Source organism: Musa acuminata, unplaced genomic scaffold, assembly GCF_036884655.1.
Source record: "Musa acuminata AAA Group cultivar baxijiao unplaced genomic scaffold, Cavendish_Baxijiao_AAA HiC_scaffold_1139, whole genome shotgun sequence".
In the NCBI taxonomy this organism is placed as follows: domain Eukaryota; kingdom Viridiplantae; phylum Streptophyta; class Magnoliopsida; order Zingiberales; family Musaceae; genus Musa; species Musa acuminata.
The window spans coordinates 3,575,908-3,591,187 of NW_027021351.1; the positions used below are offsets into that span (position 1 = coordinate 3,575,908).

Below are 15,280 nucleotides of genomic sequence, written 5' to 3' on the forward strand. Positions count from 1 at the left end.
TGGTTCTGTAAAGGTGAAAGAAGTTGCATCAAAGACTACCTTCACATTTCGTGATTTCTGCTCGTTACCATTTCCAAAACTCTACTTTATCTTCACCCGATGACCGCTCCCCCGCTCGTACATGTAGCTAAAGAAAAAGGCACTGCTCGAGATGAATTCATAGGCGAACCGTATGCTTTTTGTGTTCTAACTGGTCGGGAAGAAATCCATCGGTTAAGGCAGAAGTGTGATGCCGTCGACTATTTTGGTACAGAACCAACAGGAACATGCTGATAGTATAGTTTGGCAGAGTGAGTACATACACTTAATAATTCAAGTGTTGTCCGGGACAGGGCATCTATGCTAAGCAGTAGTTCTCCCAAAAAGAATATTTTTCTTACGGTACAGCTCGGAATCTTAAAAATGGCTCACCAATTCCATGACCGATACGTGAATTACAGAGTCTCCACAGGCCAACAGGCTACCGATTGTTTTATACTGTTGGAAATATAACATGCAAATAAAGATCAGCATACGAACAGACGGGGACCGAAAAGGTTTGTTTGCAGGTGGGACAGATGATAGAAGACGACAAATGAGGACCAATTTACGCAGTATTACCTTTGTGTACGAAAACACATTTACAAGGTTAACGATGACCACAGGCAAAGGATATGCGGCAATGCTACGTCTCTAACACTCACACGGTCACTGGGCTTCTCCCCTTCCCTCCGCCCTGTTTTACGCAACTTGGGACTTGAATGTTCCTTCAGCTCAAACCAACCAAGTGGAGCGGATCAACATTCCGATACCTGAGCTGGACTTCCAAGTACAGATGTGCAGAAGCTACAGAAGTCATGTTAGCTGATTCCCTTCATAATTAGATAGAGAAGGCCAAATAGCGACTGAAATTTTGGAAGTTGTTCACCTCATCATGCATCATGAAATGCCCATGTCTTGGCTTCGATGCGGACTCAATGTTTCAGCTCACAGTGCAGGCCGGAGTAATTTGATACAGAAACGCACCGCCTCGAGAGAAATCTACTGAATTATTGTGTATCTTGTCAAACTCTTCTATTCGCCGCATGCCCGAAGTAGATAATTTCCAACTGCGCATCCTCTATATTTACCTGCAGAAGAAGAAGATAGGCTGTGAAAGAAAAATTCATTTGCATTCACGCTTGTTCCAGCACCACAGCAAATATGCTTTCAGGGACCACGGAAACCCCAAGAAGCCCCACATCACTTTGGAAAGGAAGGGAAAAGTCGTGCTCACCGAAACGAACATATTGTTTGGATGCCAAAGACATCAAAACTGTGAAAAAATACTACCAGTTCTAACGAATGAAGTTCTAACCGATTGTATCTGCAACAGAACAAGCTGATATTTTACCAAATAAAGAAGCTAACTTTACAGCTCAAATTACATTTTAACCAAAAATCATTTGAAACCAAAAATCATTTGAAACCAAAAACCATGGAGCTCAATCCGAGTGCCTTAAAGAAGCACAGAGGCTTGCTAGATTGTTGAAAGGAAATCATTCTGCAAACACATTTGGAAGACAAATAAAGAAAAACAAAATTAGAGTGAGCTCTCTTATTAATAAAACCTAAACAAGCTTCTTCGCCCACGAAGAGGATCGTCAAAATTTGTTAACTGCCTAATAACATATTCCAATATAATATATTTAAAGCATAATTATTAAAAATATACAGTATCTGCATAAGAAGAAATTCTTCTTCTCCTCCTCGACATTAAGGTAATACTAGAAGATAAAGGAAACTAGAGCTTGTCAGAGAACTGAACTGATGAATATAAGCTTTGTAACCACTTTCCTGAACTAATGAAAGAATATGCATGATAGGACAACAAAATGGTTGGGAATTAACCTAGTTTATCATGGCGCAGATAAGGCATCCAATAAAGTTTTCAATGTTGGCCAGCATCCAACACCCAGCTGCATAATCCACTTGCAGGAAGATTATTATGTATAACAGCTGAACAAGTCGCTGTGGCTTGTACTCCATTTAATAGTTCAACAGGTACAGATGGAACCGACATGGTTTTACTAACTTGCCTACACCACATCCGATCTGATCTCATCCGCCACCAAACTAGGCTGATAATATTATCTTCAAAAATGACAAGGACAAAGTTTGCTTCCATGATTACTTGGTTGTCAGGGACTTAGTTCTCTGACAGCCTCCCTGAAATGAGCAAGAAATACCATAGATGCCTTTCCATAGGAATATTCGATCAGGAGTCCACTAACCTTCTCATCGTTCCTATGAAATGTATCCATAAAATGGTAAATCATGAGTTACCTAGGACAATCAGCATATGGGATCAAATTATCTATCTCAACTTTTTTTTTTCCAGATCCATCAATCTGCTTATACTGTGCAATGCCAAGTAAATCTACCCAGTTTCAGGGAACGAAGAATCACCAACAAGAAACTCATGTGTAGCACCAGTCACCTCAACTGAGCTGCACCCTGGTGTCTTCTTGATGCCCCAATCCTTCATCTTCCTTCTTATCTTTTTCACATCCTCCCACCTTTCTGCAGCCGCATATATATTCGCAATTAATGCATGTGCACCAGAGTTTCTAGATTCCAGTTCAAGCATCTGTTTGGCTAGCCGATCTCCCATCTCAACATTGCCATGGATTCTACAAGCCCCTAGCAAAGAACCCCACAAGGGTAGGACATCTTTAACATTGCCTTTAGGTATATTTCGTATTAACCCCTCTGCTTCATCCAACAAACCAGCTCGACCAAGAAGGTCAATAAAACAACCATAATGTTCCAATTTAGGTTCCATTCGATACATCTCTTTCATGGCATGGAAGAATCGACGACCCTCGTTCACCAATCCTCCGTGACTGCAAGCACTCAAAACACTGATGAATGTGATGTCATCTGGTTTTGCTCCAGCTCTCCTCATCTCCGAGAATAACTCAAGTGCTTTGCCACTTTCACCATTCGTCGCTAAACCATAGATGATCGAAGTCCATATCGTTGTGTCTCGTCTCTCCACAATGCTAAATACTTCCAAGGACTTATCTATGCATCCACATTTCGCATACATGTCTATCAGTGCTGTGCCAACCACTGCATCCAGTTGTATCCTGTTATCTTGAATATATCCATGGATCAATCTCCCTTGCTCTAATGCTCCCAATCTAGCGCAGGCAGTCAGAAGAGACACAACCATGAACTTATCAGGCTTGATTCCTTTCGATTGCATCTCTCTGAACGTAGCCAGAGCTTCATCGAAACGATTACACTGCACATATCCATTAATCAAAGCAGTCCAGAGAACCACATCCCTCCCAGGGCTTCGATCAAACAGCTGCCTAGCTTTATCCAATTCACCACATTTCACATAGCCTGAGACCATGCTAGTCCAAGAAACCACATTCTTAGTGGGCATGCTGTCAAAGAACCTCCGAGCCACGTCTACAGGTCCACATTTGGTGTACATGTCCAACAAAGCATTCCCAAGAGTAACGCTGAACCAAAGTTCCTTGTGCATGCGAACGTGAAGTTTTGTCCCCAACTCCAAATTCCCCAATGCGTTGCAAGCAGAAACAGTGCTTACAAGGGTAGCTTCGTCGGGCTTGACGCCCTCCCGCACCATTTTCTGGTAAACGGAAATGGCATCTTCAAACTTGCGGCACTTGACATACGCACCGATCATAACATTCCAAGAAATCACGCACATCTCTGGCGTTTCGTCGAACAAAGTCCGTGACATCTCGACGTGGCCCATCTCGGAGTACACGTCCATGAGGGAAATTCTCGTGAAGCGATCAAACACGAATCCGGATTTGACGATGAGCACGTGAGTCTTTTGCACATCAGAGGCCATGCTCAGGCCAGCCATGGACTTGAGAACGAGCGGGTAGGTGAAGTTGTCCGGGGAGACGTCTTGGCTCCGCATTCTGTAGAACAACATTAGGGCATAATCGAAACGATTCTTCTTAGTAAATGCTTTGATCATCAGGTTGTATAGGAAAAGAGACGGATCGCCCTCGAGGTTTTCGAAGACCATCGCGGCGTAGTTGAGGTCGCCGGAATCGGGGTGGGTGCAAAAGACGAGAAGGTCTTCCACGACGTCTCTGCTTCGGTGGAGGGATGTGGCCAGCATTTGGCAGTGAACTTGTTTCAGCTGTTTCATGGAGCTGCAGCGTTGGAGGAGAGAGAAGCATGATTTCTTGGTCAGTCTTCTCGTATGAGTTGAGGTGGAGGTGAAGGAGGTCAAGGAATGGCGGGCGAGCTTTGAGAGGACGGGAGTAGCCACCAGCCGTTTTTGAGTCTTGTGCAGCATGTGGGAAGAGTCCGGGGGTCCTCTTGACATCGGAGGCAAGGGGAGACTCCCACTGGATAACGGCCCACGAGTCCGGCTCAGGAGTGATGGGTCTTTTATAAGGCCTTCTTTTTCGCCAACCTAATGGGCGGACGGATGGACGGAGCGAGAGAGAGAGAGAGAGAGAGAGAGAGAGATAGCATCAGTTGAGCTCGTGTGGGCTCGATCCGTGGAAAGGCAATAATGGGGGCAAAGAAACCAGTGGCTGTGGTGGTAGGCGGGAGCATAGCGGGGCTATCGTGCGCTCACGCCCTCATCTCTGCCGGCTGGCGAGCCACCGTCATCGAGAAGAGCGCTGGTCCGCAGTCCGGGAGCCCCACCGGCGCCGGCCTCGGCCTCGATCCGCAGTCCCTTCGCCTCGTCTGCCGCTGGACCTCCGACCCCAACTTCCTCCATGCCGCCACCGTCCCCCTGTCCATCGATATCGTATGCACACTCCTCTCTTCCTTTCCCCTCACATCCTCCTTCCCGTCCTCTCTAATTTACTTGTTCGATACAGAATCGCGTAACGGATAGCAAGAGGAAGGTCAGCCGGACGCTGACGAGGGATGAGGGTTTCAACTTCAGAGCAGCCCATTGGGCGGATCTCCACTCCATTTTACTCCAGGCGTTGCCGCCGGGGACCGTCGTATGGGGTCACCAATTCCTGTCCTTCGATGTGTCAAACGACAAATCGTTTGTTGTTACCAAATCCAGAGTGCTGCTCACGGATGAGGTCGTCGAGATTGCTGGCGATCTGCTTGTCGCCGCCGATGGATGCCTGTCCTCAATCCGTCGTCATTTCCTTCCTGACTTCAAATTAAGGTATGTGAAGCAAACAATTGATTTCCCTACTGTAGGTCACGTTGCCTGTCGAATAGTCTTTTTGGTATTTGCTTCTACCTCCGAGTTGCATTACCTGTTAACAATTAAGTGATTGCTTGGAGGATCAAATCTTTCTGTTATATGTAGTGGTTTCTCAGTTCTTGAATGCATAAGATAAAATGAACTTGTTGTAACAAAGTGACAGGGGAAATATGACATTGCCGGCATATCACCCCTATCCCACACACCATCTCTGCTTAGCCGACATGCTGACCCATTCGGCTGACATATCATGTAGGGCTTGATTCTATGAGACAGATAGAGCGATGCCAGTAAGGATTTTGGCTCAGCTCCAGGTGGTTGGCCATGTAGCATCAACGGAAAGCTGAGTTGTGTAGCCATTACTCCATGTCCTCAAGTTCGACACAACGCAACTCCATGACCCCATTTAGGGCTGGACGGTGCGCATAACCACGTTCTCGCGAGAACCACCACCTCAACCTAAACCTAACTGTCGCTTTTCACACTATAAGAAGGCCCCAGATATATTGATGGCTTCTCTGGCTTTCTCTGTCTCCTTCGAATTAATTGTCTTGTAGACACGGTAGTTGGTTGAACAATTCAAACTAACTTAAGCATCGGAGGGATCATATACCCCTAAAACAGTTCTGATAAGGTCTTAGCCCGGATCATTCTCTCTTCTGACACCGCAACTTGTGACGGATTCGAAAGTGGACTTCGGCTGGCTTCAAATTTCTTCCATGTTGGTCAATCCAAAATATGTCATAACACAAGGGCCCTTGATTTATTTGCAAGTCTAAGTATGAAAATAGAAATCATGGAGTAACATTTTACTGCGAGAGTATCAATTTGCTTTTATGGTTTCCATCAGATATAAGCTAGCTGGGTATATCATTTCTTTAAATAGTAGCCTGAGTTTTTTTATATTAAAAGATGCAAAATTGCAAATTGGTTCACATACAAACGTTTTGAAAGATGGGCACAAAGTTTCTTACCTGCTAAAGATTATTGGAATATTCTCATGATATTTTCCCCATAATTTGAATTCCTGCTTTCTCTTACTCGGATGAGAAAAAAAAAACTATATTGTTGTTATATCTGACACATGTTGTGTGTCAACATGCATTATAAGCATTGCCGTGTCCAAATGTGTTGTCAAGCTATTCCTTCTCTTTTGATAACAGAACAAACATTACAAATAACTGGCAGAAGTACTAGAGTTTAGGCTTTTGGAAGGTTGAAATTTTAGATTCCTACATCTCTTGTTTACTCGCTTTCTGCTTTTTTCACTGAACAATCCGTTCGGATTGGATTTCTGATTTTCATTCTGCAATAAGCTGAAGGAGGCGATGCTTAATCTCTTTTGATTTAGCAATCCACATTGAGTTTGCAATTTACTTTTTTCTGGTCCATTGGACTATTCATTCTGAACACACAGAATTCTGAAGTGATTTGGAGTCCTGCTCTTCATTGCTTCTACAATCAAAACTAGTTATGCACAATTTTATCATGCAATTGCTTCAAACAGAACAATGAACAAGCAGAAATCTGATATTCTACCGTACTGTCTGTACTACTTGTCTGTGTACTTCCACCAACATGTTTGTGTTCTTCAAACATGGCAGGTATTCAGGCTACACTGCATGGAGAGGGATTTTAGATTTTACAGGTAAAGAAAGTTCTGACATCATCCTTGGTGTTCGTCGTGGTTATCCGGAATTGGGAGATTGTTTGTATTTTGATCTAGCCACTGGAACACATTCCGTTCTTTATGAACTGAAATGCAAGAGGTTGAACTGGCTTTGGTACGTGAATGGCCCAGAACCTGAACACAAGGTAACACACCCTTGTTTGAGGAAAAATTACTAAATTGTTTATACCGAAAATTGCAATATAGGCATTTGAATCACCTGATTGATTGTCCTCCACATTGCAAACCATCCATGTCAAAATGGTACAAATATAACCAAGTCATTCGCTGCATCAATGATTTGATGGAGTTGATACTGATATCTGCAGCCCATGCTTCATGCAATTCTGTTAAGCATCAAAGCTTTCTTCCGTCGATCTGCTATATCTTTCATGAATTGTTCTTCAAAGGCGTCGCAAAGTAAAATCCCATTAATCATTCATTTTGTTATTAGAACCCAAGTTTTTTTTTATCAAGGCCCATATGTTTCCTAGACTGACTTGAGATCTTTTCAGGGAAGCTCGGTAACGATCAAAGCTAGCAACGACATGATTCAGAAGATGCATGAAGAAGCAGAGAAGGTTTGGGTTCCTGAACTTTCCAGGATCATGAAAGAAACAGAAGAACCTTTCGTCAATATAATATACGACAGTGACCCACTACCACGGCTCTACTGGGACAACGTGGTATTAATTGGAGATGCAGCCCATCCAACCACTCCTCATGGCTTGAGAAGTACCAACATGTCAATTCAAGACGCAGGAATCTTGGGCTATTGCCTTGAGAAATGGGGGCTGGAACACTTAAGTATGGCTCTAGAGGAGTTCCAGACAACCCGACTTCCAGTGGTTTCGAAGCAAGTACTGCATTCACGCAAGTTGGGACGTCTAAAGCAAGGTTTGGTTGTTGACGGCCAGGAGACTTTCGACCCCATGACAGCCACCCCAGAAGACTGTCTACAGCTCCAGCAAAGAAGGGTCCCTTACTTTGAGGGTAAGTCCTGCACCATTTAGATTGTTAATTCAATACATTTGTATTAATTCAATACGACCAGAGTGTGCGATATACTCCCTACGGAAGCCATGGCCACGCTTCGATGCGTAGCGGATAGCTGGCTCTGACGTGGTGTCAGGCAAGGAGTTAATGTGGTGGATCCCCACGAATCAACAGCTTGTCATTTGACAGTTGGCAGATCTCCATAATTCAATCCAGGCTGGCAAATTACTTGATTTGGCGACACACGTGGCCACGTTATCCCACGTCGAACCAGGTTCTGCTCGATCATCACCTTATCCTATCAGCACATGTTAACTTTGTGATGGTCGAATAAGCGACAACCCTTGTGAGCTGTCTCCATTTTCTTTTTTGATTTTACTTCTTAATCCCAACTCGATTGATTGTTCGAAGGAACATCAATCCGAGCGTAGCCTTTTCCAAGAAAACCGTTGCCCTTTCTCCTCACACAGACTGTATTATGATCCGACAACGTTGCGTGCGTAACTTTCCAAATAGATAACGGGAACTCATGCATTAAACGCTCGATTTGTGTCCATGAGGCATGCATGCACATCTGATGCTCGATTTGTCACAGCGGTGCCGACGATCACGCACATGATCACGAGCAAGGATATTGCTGCCAAACAAAAGGCACAGTCATTGCCAGCTACGTCTGTACAGCCACCAGTGTTTCTCGCTGCATCATGTCCCGCTCGGGCCCAACTGTGGAAAGGTTGCGCGCCCTAAGCCACCCCCGGTGGTCCAAGCTAAGCCTCGTCCTTGTTCCTCTTATTGTAACGAATGGCTTGGTCGATCGATAATGGCATGACGATCCTCACAAAAGAATAATGTCACATCCTGAGACCAAGGTTTAGGGTTGAATTCGAGCTCGATGAGGTAAGGGATGAACCAGGCCAGAAAGAGGCCAAGGTTTGCCTCTGAATCGCGACATCTAACGTTGAATACGTCGTACTGGTGGACTATTTTCTTCTCCGACGAGAACGGATTTCAACGTTCCGTTGATGATAATTCCTATTTCCCCATGATGTGACGGAGAAAACCTGGACTTACTCATGTGCACCCGCGCTGGCCTCACCTGCGTCTGCTGCAGGAAGGAGGAGTGAAAGGCGCTCTCACACAAGTGTGGGAATCTGGGCATTGAAAGCCCCCGTTTCACTCCCGACATCCCTCCTTGTCCGTTCCGATTAGGAGCGTACCTTTCCTTCCCCTCAGTGGCGCTCTCACAAGTGCTGCAAAGGACGGTACACAAGCGGGTATGCCGTAAAGAGTTGCAAACTTTTATTCTTGATCATTCAAAAGAGAGAGAGAGAGAGAGAGAGAGAGAGAGAGAGAGAGCACACCTCTTTCTCGTGTGTCGCTTCTCCTCCGCCTCCTCCTCGGTGCCCACCTCCTGTCTTATGAACCAGGGGGGAGCGGTCCGGATTAGGCTTCTTCCGGCTGTTCCTTGAGCGGATTCGGCGCTCGAGGTCAGTTCAGATTTTTTCCTTCTTCCGATCTGGATTATCATTCATGTCTTCACTCTTTTGCCATGAAATGAACGAAGAAAACCATAAAAACGTTGGACTTCCCCTCGTTTTGATCTTCGGTCGGCACATTCCTGTTTCGTGCTTCTCGAGATGAACTGTTTGCAAGGGGAACGAAAAAGAATTTGGCGATTCATTCTGCTGATCGTGTGTTATTTAGAGATTTATGGTCGAGATCCGATAGTTCTCACATGAATTTTCCGCAACACGCGAAATTTCTGCTAAAGACGACTCCTTTTGTCGGAAAAATCGAGTTTCCGCGTCGATTTTGAGGCGTGAAGAAGGAACTTTGCTTCCTCGGGGGAGAAACTCCTTTAAAGTTTGGGTTTTCTGCGTCACACTTCCGTTTCCCTCTTGAATCTTGTTAAATTTGTGGCGCATTGGCTTTCGGTCTTTGGATTTCTGGCCTCCTCGTTTTTCGTCGATTTGTCATGACATTTCTCCTTTTGTTTCACGCAGGTTGTCTAATCACTGATCACCGGAATACTTGTTGTGTCTGAGGTTTAGGGGAAAGTCGAACCTGAGAATCCCTGTCCTTCTTCCTCCTCCATCCCCTCCGGATCAGAATTTTGGTTGGTCGGAACATGGCGGAGCAAAGGTCGGACGCTCCACTGCTCGGATCACCTTCCGGCCGACTCCCTGATTTCAAGCAGTCCGTCAAGCTCAAGTACGTCAAACTTGGCTACCACTACCTCATCACCCATGGGATGTACCTCTTCCTCACACCCCTCGTCTTCCTCGTCGCCGCCCAGCTGTCCACCTTCTCCCTCGACGACCTCCATGACCTCTGGGACCATCTCCGCTTCAACCTCGTTTCCGTCATCCTCTGCTCCACCCTCCTCGTGTTCCTCTCCACCGTCTACTTCCTCACCCGTCCCCGCCCCGTTTATCTCCTCGACTTCGCTTGCTACAAACCCGAAGACGCCCGGAAATGCACCAGGCAGCTCTTCATGGAGCGTTCCAGGACGACGGGCTCGTTCACGGAAGAGAACCTTGATTTCCAGCGGAGGATCCTGGAGAGATCTGGACTTGGCGAAGACACCTACCTCCCAGAGGCCGTCCTCTGCGACCCGCCTAATCCCTGTATGGCGGAGGCAAGGAAGGAAGCCAGGGATGTCATGTTCGGAGCCATCGACGAGCTGCTAGCCAAGACCGACGTGAAGCCCAAGGACATCGGGATCTTGATCGTGAATTGTAGCTTGTTCAATCCGACACCCTCTCTCTCTGCCATGGTCGTGAACCATTACAAGCTCCGGGGAAACGTCGTCAGCTATAATCTAGGTGGGATGGGGTGCAGTGCTGGGCTCATCTCCATGGATCTGGCCAAGAATCTACTTCAGGTCTACCCCAGTTCCTATGCCTTGGTGATCAGCATGGAGAACATCACCTTGAACTGGTACTTCGGCAACAACCGCTCCATGCTCGTTTCCAACTGCTTGTTCCGTATGGGTGGAGCCGCGATTCTTCTCTCCAACAAGAGGTCCGATCGTGGACGGTCCAAGTACCAACTGGTGCACACCTTTCGAACCCACAAAGGTGCCGACGACAAGTGCTTCGGCTGTGTGACCCAGGAGGAGGATGGGAACGGAAAAATTGGTGTTTCTCTCTCGAAAGATCTAATGGGAGTCGCCGGTGATGCACTGAAGACCAACATAACGACGTTGGGCCCTCTTGTCTTGCCCATGTCCGAGCATTTGATCTTCCTGGCTACCTTGGTGGCGAAGAAGGTTTTCAAGATGAAGATAAAGCCTTACATTCCGGATTTCAAGCTGGCCTTCGAGCACTTCTGCATTCACGCCGGAGGAAGGGCCGTCTTGGACGAGCTGGAGAAGAACCTGCAGCTTTCCGAGTGGCACATGGAGCCTTCGAGGATGACGCTCTACAGGTTTGGGAACACCTCCAGCAGCTCTCTCTGGTACGAATTGGCATATGCGGAAGGGAAAGGGAGGATCAAGAAGAGGGACCGAATCTGGCAAATAGCATTTGGTTCCGGGTTCAAGTGTAACAGCGCCGTGTGGAGGGCTTTAAGAACGGTGAATCCTGGCAAGGAGAAGAATCCCTGGATGGATGAAATCGACGCGTTCCCAGTCTCGGTGCCCAAGGTGGCGGCCCTTTGAATCCGCATCTCAGGTCGATGGGGGCGTGAAGTTTAGAATCTGCAAGAGACGGTGGTAAACTGGGAAGGCGCTTTTCATCGGAGAAGATGCCCGCTTGCGTGCGTCGTGATTATGGATGGTTTCAAGATTAGTGTTGTCGGTATTTGCCATTGTTTTACGTTGATCATGTTGGCTTTTGGTACTGAATCTTGTCAAATCACAAAATGGTCCGACGAGCATCTCTGGTTGACCACTTTATTCTCTCTTTCACCGATGTGATGTTGCACTTTGACGCAACGCCGCCACCTGCCGAGATCGTTGACTTGTTACGGAGCAGACAGACTTTCCCGTGAACTACTGCAACACCTTCTATTATCTGTGAAGCTTAACATAGTAACATTCTATTTGAATATTTTTTATTTTTTATAATAAATAAAATGATAATAATCAATAACTCATGTGATAATAACCTCAACAACAACCAAGATGTCGTTAACTACATAAGAAAATATTATAAATCTTTTGAAAACTATCCTTCCATGTTGAGAAAAATTTTTCCTATTAACATGTATAAATTTTCTCTACTAACATGTCTAGTTCCTAACTATGGTACTTTTAGACCATCGCTCCTTATCTTTCGTAGCTAGTCCAAATGACACAATAGGAGTCATACCCAACTCCACTCACTCCCCTTTTCCTTGTTCCAACCCCCAGCCTAATGGTAGAGTCACATCTTCTCATGATTGATTTGCCCCAAGAGAATAATTTTTTCCCAAATCTCCTACCTCAGGTCCACTCAACAATCTTCCTCGGGAGCTAGAGGGACTAAAGGAGTTGGTCGCTCAATCAATCAAACTCCCTCCAATAGCTCTTCAAGATAGATAAGTGGCTAGAGGACATAAAAAAAGAGATCAAATAGGGGAAACAACCTAAAGCTAAGCTATTCCTAAAGTCTCCCTTTGTCAAAAAAGTATTATGGAGGAGCCAATCTTGCAAGGATTCCAAATACCAACTTTAGACCTATACACTTCGTCTGATCCCACTGAACATATAGCTACATTCACCTCTCAAATGACATTATTCAGGATGATATATTCTCTCATGTGCTGCACTTTCTTGATAACTCTCAAAACGACAGCAAGGGAATAATTCTCTAAACTATCTCTAGAATCAATCTCTTTTTTCTGCAGTTTGAGCTCAATTTTATTAGCAACATGTTGCCCAAAAAACCTATAACATCCCTCCTAGTCATACGACATATGGACAAGAAATCCCTAGCAAGTTATACTAAGTAATACAATGCTGAAGTAAGGCCAGTGGCTGACTCGAGCTCATCCATCCTAATTAATGCTTGCATCGATGGCCTCCAACCCTTAAAATTCTTTTACTTGGTTATTACATGACCTCCCGTCACATTCCTTAAATTGCTATAAGAGACCAATTAACATATAGTGGTAGATGTTGGGCTGATGGCCCATATTCAGCCCATGTGGGCTTTATCAGCCCACACCCTCTCTTAACCTAACCCTAATTAAGATTAGGGAGGTGTGGTGGCTGCGTTTTAGAGGCAGATTAAGGCTATAAAAAGGCAGCAACGAGGCAGATCTTTGAGGAAGCGGGATTCCAAAGAGAAGAAGGAGAACAAGGCAGAAAAGGAAGAGAAAGAAAGGGAAGAAGACAAGGACAACGCAGAGAGACTGTTCACAATCATCTAGCAGTGTTCTCATCTCAGGTTAGATCAAATCTATAGTAGACTCTTGCTGTGATTACTTGGGGAGGTTTTAGATATTGTGGGCAGTGACATGATCCTTGTATCCCAGTTATTCTCTTGTGGTTGTTGCTAGGGTTTTGGGCAAGAGATTGAGATTTGTATATTCATTATTCTCATAGTGGATTATCTCTAGTTTGCCCCGTGGTTTTTACCCTTCACATTGAAGGAGTTTTCCACGTATATCTTGGTGTTCTGTTTGATTGTGTTTCCATTTTATTCCGCTGCGTATTTTGGTCTTCTAGTATTTGTTCCTATACAAAGGTTATTCCTCTTTTTATCCCCATCAACTGGTATCAGAGCGGGGTTTTGGTGATTTAATTTTTGTATTTGAACATGGAGGCCAGTAATATTTCTCGCATGATTAGTTTAAATGGAAATAATTGGATGATATGGAAACCAAGAATGGAAGATCTCTTGTATTGCAAAGATTTGTATGGACCTTTGCAGGGGGATAGTGCAAAACCTACAACTATGACACATGATGAGTGGAAGAGGTTAGATCGAAAAACAATTGGGTTTATTAGACAGTGGCTTGATGATAATGTCTTTCACCATGTTTCTACTGAAATTTCTGCATATTCTCTTTGGAAAAAATTGGAAAGTCTCTATGAGAGAAAAACAGCTGGCAACAAAGCTTTTTTGATCAGAAAACTTGTGAACCTAAAATATAGAGAAGGTGCTTCTATTGCTGAGCATTTGAATGAAATGCAGAGTATTACTAACCAGTTATCCTCTATGAAAATATCTCTTGATGATGAGTTGCAGACATTGTTACTTCTCAGTTCATTACCAGAAAGTTGGGAGACACTGGTGGTTTCCCTCAGTAATTCTGCGCCAGATGGTATTGTCACTATGAGTCAAGTAACAAGCAGTTTGTTGAATGAGGAGTTGAGAAGAAAGAGTTCAGCAACATCTCAGAATGATTCACAGTCACTTATCTCAGAGAACAGAGGAAGGTCAAAGTTCAGAAGCAGTTCACGTATGGGTAGGAGCAAGTCAAGATCAAGAAAAGATATTGTTTGCTATAACTGTGGTGAGAAAGGACATTACAAGAACCAATGTAAGCAACCTAAGAAGAACAAGAAAAAGGGAAAAGAAGTGGAGTCTACAGAATCAAAGGATAATACTACAACTACAGTGCAGGGTGGTGATTATTTGATTTTGTCTCCTTCTGATGATATTTTTTCTTGTGTGTGTCAGGATCTTGAGTGGGTGATTGACACAGGTGCTTCTTATCATGCTACACCTCGGAGGGAGTTTTTTGCTACATACAGGTCTGGAAACTTTGGTGTTGTCAAGATGGGCAACTATGGCACAGCAGACATCATTGGCATGGGTGATATCCATTTAAAGACCAACCTTGGCTGCAAGTTGGTACTTAAGGATGTGAGACATGTGGTTGACTTGAGGCTGAATTTAATTTCAGTTGGAAGACTAGATGATGAAGACTATGAAAGCAGATTTCACAGAGGGCAATGGAAACTCAGTAAGGGTTCTCTTGTTATAGCTAATGGAAAGAAATGTCATACTTTGTACAGGTTGCAGGCTAAAGCTTATGGTGAGCAGTTAAATGCTACAGAGAAAGACTTCAGTATGGAGTTGTGGCATAGGCGATTGGGACACATGAGCGAGAAGGGGCTACAAACTCTTTCCAAGAGAGAGGTATTACCAGATCTCAGAGGTATACATCTGAACCCTTGTATTGATTGTTTAGCTAGTAAACAACATAGAGTTTCATTTGCTAGTGCTGCTTTGTCTAGAAAAATGCATGCCTTAGACTGTGTTTATACAGATGTATGTGGTCCTTTGAGGACAAAAACTCCTGGTGGATCTGTTGATGTTCTTGGTATAAGTGGTGCACTTTATTTTGTCACTTTTATAGATGATTTTTCTAGGAAAGTTTGGGCCTATGCTTTGAAGACCAAAGATCAGGTTATTAATGTCTTTAAAGAGTTTCATGCTAGGGTTGAAAGGGAGATAGAAAGGAAATTGAAATGCATAAGATCA

At 44.6% G+C, this 15,280-nt stretch overlaps 3 protein-coding genes across 5 annotated transcripts; 2 read left to right on the forward strand and 1 right to left on the reverse strand.

Annotated features, from left to right (window-relative positions):
• Window positions 1-396: 396 nt before the first annotated feature.
• On the reverse strand, window positions 397-4,480 carry LOC135671486 (pentatricopeptide repeat-containing protein At1g31430-like). The gene is made up of 2 exons (XM_065179647.1): window positions 1,870-4,480; window positions 397-1,109 (listed from the first exon to the last, which is right to left on the reverse strand). The coding sequence occupies exon 1, from the start codon at window positions 4,340-4,342 to the stop codon at window positions 2,399-2,401; it is 1,944 nt and encodes a 647-aa protein (XP_065035719.1). The 5' UTR covers window positions 4,343-4,480; the 3' UTR covers window positions 397-1,109; window positions 1,870-2,398.
• Window positions 4,481-4,534: 54 nt separating this feature from the next.
• Window positions 4,535-8,227, forward strand: LOC135671489 (uncharacterized). 2 transcript variants are annotated; one of them, XM_065179650.1, is made up of 5 exons: window positions 4,535-4,777; window positions 4,851-5,155; window positions 6,802-7,012; window positions 7,382-7,859; window positions 7,921-8,227. In XM_065179650.1, the coding sequence occupies exons 1-5, from the start codon at window positions 4,535-4,537 to the stop codon at window positions 7,968-7,970; spliced, it is 1,287 nt and encodes a 428-aa protein (XP_065035722.1). In that variant the 3' UTR covers window positions 7,971-8,227. The 2 variants fall into 2 exon arrangements, with proteins under 2 accessions (XP_065035722.1, XP_065035723.1); XM_065179651.1 differs by lacking the exon at window positions 7,921-8,227 and adding an exon at window positions 7,196-7,286 and having other exon boundaries at window positions 7,382-7,558.
• An 854-nt stretch (window positions 8,228-9,081) lies between these two features.
• On the forward strand, window positions 9,082-11,772 carry LOC135671488 (3-ketoacyl-CoA synthase 11-like). Of its 2 annotated transcripts, none has more exons than XM_065179648.1 (2): window positions 9,082-9,349; window positions 9,866-11,772. In XM_065179648.1, exon 2 carries the CDS (start codon window positions 9,991-9,993, stop codon window positions 11,521-11,523), a length of 1,533 nt encoding a protein of 510 aa, XP_065035720.1. In that variant the 5' UTR covers window positions 9,082-9,349; window positions 9,866-9,990; the 3' UTR covers window positions 11,524-11,772. The 2 variants fall into 2 exon arrangements, with proteins under 2 accessions (XP_065035720.1, XP_065035721.1); XM_065179649.1 differs by lacking the exon at window positions 9,082-9,349 and adding an exon at window positions 9,382-9,725.
• The last annotated feature ends 3,508 nt before the right edge of the window (window positions 11,773-15,280 follow it).

Bases quoted from the DNA above. Each gene is read 5' to 3' on its own strand.
- LOC135671488 (XM_065179648.1), top strand. From the start codon at position 9,991: ATGGCGGAGCAAAGGTCGGACGCTCCACTGCTCGGATCACCTTCCGGC.
- LOC135671486 (XM_065179647.1), bottom strand. From the start codon at position 4,342: ATGTCAAGAGGACCCCCGGACTCTTCCCACATGCTGCACAAGACTCAA.
- LOC135671489 (XM_065179650.1), top strand. From the start codon at position 4,535: ATGGGGGCAAAGAAACCAGTGGCTGTGGTGGTAGGCGGGAGCATAGCG. The intron at 5,156-6,801 runs GTATGTGAAGCA...CAAACATGGCAG, and splicing joins CTTCCTGACTTCAAATTAAG to GTATTCAGGCTACACTGCAT. The intron at 7,013-7,381 runs GTAACACACCCT...AGATCTTTTCAG, and splicing joins GCCCAGAACCTGAACACAAG to GGAAGCTCGGTAACGATCAA.